The sequence below is a fragment of the Astatotilapia calliptera genome, chromosome 10 (assembly GCF_900246225.1).
Source record: "Astatotilapia calliptera chromosome 10, fAstCal1.2, whole genome shotgun sequence".
Lineage (NCBI taxonomy): Eukaryota > Metazoa > Chordata > Actinopteri > Cichliformes > Cichlidae > Astatotilapia > Astatotilapia calliptera.
This window is the reverse complement of record NC_039311.1, coordinates 6,687,241-6,693,544: the sequence shown is the minus strand read 5'-3', so window position 1 is coordinate 6,693,544 and position 6,304 is coordinate 6,687,241. Positions and strand designations below refer to the sequence as shown.

General features: G+C 37.1%; 1 protein-coding gene across 6 annotated transcripts in view; it reads right to left on the bottom strand.

Annotated features, from left to right (window-relative positions):
• LOC113030100 (RAC-beta serine/threonine-protein kinase-like) overlaps positions 1 to 5,867 on the bottom strand; it is a 43,309-nt gene extending 37,442 nt beyond the window's left edge. For 2 of the 6 annotated variants that reach the window (XM_026181217.1, XM_026181223.1), the window contains exons 1-6: positions 5,576 to 5,720; positions 3,893 to 3,947; positions 3,638 to 3,766; positions 3,385 to 3,496; positions 2,958 to 3,108; positions 2,066 to 2,197 (exon numbers count right to left, since the gene is read on the bottom strand). In XM_026181217.1, coding sequence (XP_026037002.1) covers positions 2,066 to 2,197; positions 2,958 to 3,108; positions 3,385 to 3,496; positions 3,638 to 3,766; positions 3,893 to 3,947; positions 5,576 to 5,587 — 591 coding nt within the window. In that variant the 5' untranslated portion in view covers positions 5,588 to 5,720. The other 4 variants (XM_026181218.1, XM_026181220.1, XM_026181219.1 and 1 more) reach the window with 4 other exon arrangements.
• Between the last annotated feature and the right edge of the window lie 437 nt (positions 5,868 to 6,304).

Below are 6,304 nucleotides of genomic sequence, written 5' to 3'. Positions count from 1 at the left end.
CACCAAACAGCTAAAACAGCAAATGAGAGCAGATACACGGATTCCACAAAAAGATGTAAACAGAAAGCGCAGATTGTTCACCTGATGGCACGTATAAAGATGGTGCTGAAAGCCGACACATCACAGATTCTGATGCTGCAGGTTTTGTCACTCTCCGACCGGAATTCACTGAACCCGCAACAAAAGAAAATCCAAACTATGCTTAACGTTTGATAAACATTATCATTAATTCCCTCTTACATTTGCGGTTTTGCTTCCACCACAGTGGGTGCAGTGGTTCAGGGGGCAGTGCCAGAGGAGGTTGCCCAACACAGCCTATTTAAGCAGCATGCCAGGACCCAGAAGGGAAGAGAAATTTGGAGGGCTGGTGACAGTTGTTCTGCGTCTTGTGCAGGTTGATGGTTTCTGAGTTAGAAACAATCTAATGGCAAGAAAGGATTCAACATCTGCAGCTGTGATGCTGGCGACAGCCTCATTGCTTCTGGACAGATAAGCTAGTGAGATTTCAACAAGATAACATTACTCTGATAGTTATTTAAAAAAAACAAACCCATACCCACTAGACATACACTCAACACACACCTGAACAAAAGAAACTGAAAAGAACTAGGACCTGTAACAACTTGGGTATATGGACTGACAAAAAAAGGACTGCTGAACACCTTTATTGCTGTAATATTGAACAAATGTGTTTTATTGTTTGTGCTTTCACTCCTGAGTCGATACCTCAAGCAAATAGGCCAACATGTCTATGTTCAGTCTTTCTTCTTTCTTCGTTTCAGTTTTATCAGTAGCATTTTCTGCTTTGGTTTTACTGCCGTAACTACAAGATAACTGCAGACCACTCAGAAATCCTAAGACAAGGGTTGTGTAGCTCTATCCTGCAACTATTGTAACTTGCCCTTTTCAGTGCAGTCAATTACTCCTCTGCATGTTTGGCTACTTTTTCTGCCGCACTGTAGCATCAATATAAGGGTTCACCAATGGCAGCAAATTTCTGAAGGGAGATTGCTGAAACTATTGGATTGAACATGTGGTTTGTATAGCTCAGTGCTCTGATAGGATTACAGGGTTTCAAAAGGTCTCTTAAGTTAGGTATTGCCTAACCACTGAAAAGTAAGCAGTTTTAAACTGGATCTGAAATTAACTGAAAGCTAGTGTAAGGAGGCCAGTACAGGTGTAATGTGTTCACACCATTTCTTTCCTGTCAAAAGGCAACCTGCTACATTTTGAACAGCTTGTAGGTGACGAAGTCAGAACTGATCAGAGCCAATTATAAAGAGTTATAATAGTTTTCACAAGTAGTAATAAAAGCATGAATTACTCTCTAAAAGTAATGTGCCGTAAGGTAGGCCTTCACCTTACTGAGGAGCCACAGCTAAAAGAAACTTGTCTTAACAACAGAGCTAATCTGTTTATGAAATTTTAAAGCACTGCTAAAAAGCGACCACATGCTGTATGGCTGAGAGCAGCCGGCCAGGTTCAAGTCCAAGCCGCAGCCCTTTCTTCCTTTTGCTTTCCTATCAATTCTTCACTGTACCTATCAAAGTAAAATCCAAAAAAGGCCAAAAATTAAATAGAATTATAAATTTGTTAAGATTAAGAGTAAAGTAATAATCTCGATTTACAAGCACAGAATCATCGAAAGCTGATGCAAACAAAGATGCTGTTAAAGAACTTATCATGTGCACAATCGGACCAGACACAGACTGAGTCAGAATGTTTCAATAAGATCAATAAATTCTTTGACCAAGAGTCTGGATTCATAATGGACATGAATATTAAAATCACTGACAATCAGGAACTGATCATAATTCAATGAGCAGTGTCTTTCATAACTAATGACAAAAATATTTTAGTCAAGCCCTATAAACACTAATTTTCAAAATGAGCCAATAAACATTATACTAGAAAACAGGAAGCCAATGTTGATGCTGTGCCACACTCCTGTCTTCACACACATTTCGCAGCATTCATCTGTTAAAGTAGGACAAGTCTTGCAGCAGCAAAATGGCAGAAATATATCAATTACAACTGCATCAATTATGTCAATACACAAACTTACCTTGGCTATTATCACCATTTTGCGCAGTATTTTCATGGCATAATGTACTCCAGTTGTCTTTTCTTTGACAAGAATCACCTTCCCAAAGGTACCCTTTCCAAGCAGCTTCAGATATTCAAAGTCACTCATTGTCTGTAAAATATACAACTCATTCATTGTGGAAGTGTGTGTACATTTTTTTTAATTAAACAAAATAATCTTTTAAAGTTACGTACATTTAGAAGTAAAATATATTATGCTGTTCGTTTGACATGAAATGAAAAGTTTCGTTCTTTGCATCCTTGTTCCTTATGTCCTAATGCAAATAGCAGACTGCACATAAAACTATTCACCTAATCACTGTGACATAAAAGCTCAGCCTTGGTTTGAAACCACACCAGTAATGAGCAAGCAGTGGCTCTGACTGTGAAACAGAGGACCTCTACACTAAATGGCTAATGACTTATCAATCACAAAGAATAAACACCTGAATAGACTGACTAGATTTCTCTCTTACTCTAATAACATTTAAAATGAACTTAACTAACAAATACGACCATAAAATTTTCAGGAAAGTATTTATTGAGGTTATACAGCAAGCAGACATGCCAAGGGGCCACTTTCCCCCACACTTGAACACTACAAGATGTCTTTTTGCTACCACTGCAGTCCCAATGAATGCTGGCATTGGGTTTACTTTCCAATTCTAAGGATAGTAATTCTGAGGAAGCCAGAGACAATTACATGTTTGTATGATGTAAGAAATATCCTTTCACAAATCTATACTGATATTCCTGTTTGCACAACATATTGCTTCCCTGATAGAGTTTATGTGAGACCAACTGAAACTGGCCTGACTTACAGTAAGTAGCAGTTTTTATCAGCTCAAAGCTGTATCAGCTAATTCTCTCACCACTTTGGTGCAGCTCTTGGATATAACTGCCTCCATCTCCACCAGGCTGCTTTCGTTTGGTGAGCTGAGAACATCCATTGGTTCCTCTTCCCCCTGTTCCTGCATTTTCAGACTGTTCGCTACATACTGGATTGCCCTTATCCACCCCTCTCTGAAATGTAAAAAATATCACAAATTGCCACTCGGCTATCCAATCCGTAAAACTGTGAAGAGTATGAAATCACTGTATCATATACATCAATACTGGAGAATTTGGCGTGACTTAGTAATTGTCAATTTAAAAAAAACATTAGATGGAGTCGAAGTATTCTAAATGACAACTAATGAATAATGGATACAGGAAAATGCACATCACAGTACATAAAACACAAAAAGTGCATGCCAGGATTTGACAAGGATAGTAAGAAATGTGATTCACGGTTTTTACCTCTCTTCGTTGCTTTCTACATGAAAAGTACGTTCAATAACAGTGGTCCACTGCAGACAACGGATGACAAATGTATTAGGTCTGGGTCTTTCAGTCTTCATTAACTGGCATTCTGTAAAAAATACAATTATCATTCATATTTACTTGAAGGTGGTTAGAAGGGACCAGAACTGAAAAAACATACAGGGAGTCTTGAAAACTGAAAGGATCTGACATAAAGGACGGCCACTCTTCAACATCTTAAAAGACTAACCTGCCACTGAGAAGTTGTTCAGTGGTGGGGAAGGTTGGTCATTTAAATCTGGTTTCTCTTTGTAACCGATGAAAGAGCCATCGCTCTTTAGGATAAAATACCTAGGCCTCCATGTTTTGATATATTCACCTGGATCAAAAACGACAAATTAAATCAACAGTGCAATTATACGATGAGTAGCTGGCAACAGACAACAGAAGTCAACAGTTTTCCCATCTTATAACACAATTTTATAACAATTTTCATGATCCATACCTCTTTTGTGAAGCCATCCCTCTCTCACTATACTGACTTCATTCATGGTAAGGGACTGCCCAGAGAGAGTCAGAAGGAGGAAAAGTAGATTCTTACTATGTTTAAGACTCAGTCACAGTGACAACAGCACCTACTGAATGAAATAAGCAGTGCAACAAAATGGTAAATGGCCTGCATTTGTATAGCGCTTTACTCAGTCCCTAAGGACCCCAAAGCGCTTTACACTACATTCAGTCATTCACCCATTCACACACACATTCACACACTGACATTAAATATTTTCCATAGAAAAAAAGAAAAAAATTAACATTCAGTCAACAGCTGACTAAAAAAGTAATAATCTTAAAATGAAAGAAAAGTCATTTAAGACCTGATAATATAATATCCAGATGAGAGTATCTGGATTTCATCAATACTGACTGCAGTCAGAGTATTGACTAAATTTAAAAAGCTTATTTAAGATATTTGTTAAATGTTTGCTGTCTTGATGTTGTAACAGACTATCAACTTTAGGATTAAACAATTTTATCTTAATTTACAGATTTAAAGCCTAAAGTCTCATATTTGCTTCACTGTCAAGCTGAATGATTTATATTGAAAAAGATGGGTGTTGGAAAAACATCAAAAAGACCGACCGATGATGCTGTATCCACTATATATTAGAATGGCTAGAAAGAAAGAAATAAACTTCGTGTTCAAGTAATGGAAACCACACAATATTTAATAAGCTATTACAATATTTTCAAACTTGATAAGAAATTATTGCATATTCATTGTCTATTTATTCGCTAATCGTTTAATCATTTATGATTGTCTCGACAAGTTTCTGTAAATGTATACTATTACTGTTTTACTCGGAACATAAACTTACATGTCAAGGGGACGAAACCTTACACTTTATAGAAGTGATGGTGAGTAACATTTAAAATGGCATATCTTAGCCCGTTGCAGCTAACGTGAAGGCTCCACAGAATGAGCGTTGGCTCATACGCCGCCCAGCACTAATAAACCAATCCGGAATTTTAAGTATTATTTAAAAAAGGGGGTTTTGGCATATGACATGAATGCATAAGTCTACCGGATGTTAACGTACATTACTGTACAATTCCTGCAACGTGAGTGTGTGCGTTTATCGCTAGTTTTGTTGCACAAGGATACCAGCGGCAGGTATCACATTTACAAACATCGCGCAACATTTTAAATGAAAGCACAATACAAAACTCGCAATTTGTAGTAATTCCAGCTAAACAACACATAATACCATTCTAATCCTACTCTCATTGTTTCTCGTCACTCGGCGGGGCAGTTAAGTTGGTTTGCAGTTAAATACTCACAGCAGATAATTTACTGTTAACATACAACGAAGTTTGAAAGCACACGTTACAAAAAGCTTTAAGTAAAGAAATGTATATACAGTTAATAACTTAACGTATTCACACTGAATCTATATTAACAGACAAGCGAACGTCAAACAACGATACTTGTCACTTGAGTAGTGTCAAAAGTCACTTTGCTACTTATAGCTTATTATCACATATTAGGTTCTTATTTTACAGCCAGTCATAGTAGTGCTTTCCATACTCGAGTTTTATGGGGCTTCACACCGAACTCTAATATTAGTAATGATTCCTTGAACTATAATAAATTCATTTTTATTTTTATTATTAGAAAAAAATATCTTACGTTAGCGATCATATGCCTTCTGGTAGGGTTGCTGAGCCCTGATAGCGATTATCAAATAGCAGTTCTACCTAGCTATGAGTTAAAAGTTTGTCAGCTAATCTTTTAACTTCATATATTTTGCACAACTTAATTATGAAACCTAATTTAACGCACATCTCAGTGACTTTATCCCACACAGATTTCGTTTCAATGCAGCTTTCACAGTTTAGTTCCAGAACAGGCCATCCACCGAGGAAAACGCCGTGGAAGTTTCTTCTTCGTAGCTTAGGTCACATAGTGGTACCTCTTTACGCAAGTATCGCCCCCTGCAGGCAGCATGTGTGCTTGTTCTTTGTTTTGTTTTTTATGCCATTGTTCCCGGAAGTTAGTAACATACACTGGCCGCGCCATGAAGATATTGGAACACTAATGTTTGTGATGCTTTTTTGAAAAGCTAATAACTCAGAACATAAGTCTGTATGTTATAAGCAAATATAAATTAAATTGATTTGTATCTGAAAACATGTTAGTGGATCAGCCACCAATGATTTAGGGCTTTTTAAACTAGGATAATACTGTGAGCAAACACATACCCAGATACCCAGTAATACCTAATTCACTGTAAATTATGTTCTCTTAATGTTATTTTAGCCAACATAGTGAATTAGTTGTTGTTCATTTGATGGTGTTAGTGACATTATGAAATCCAGTTTTTCAGCCTGTTTAAAGTCTTTCCACTGGGAGTGTGAT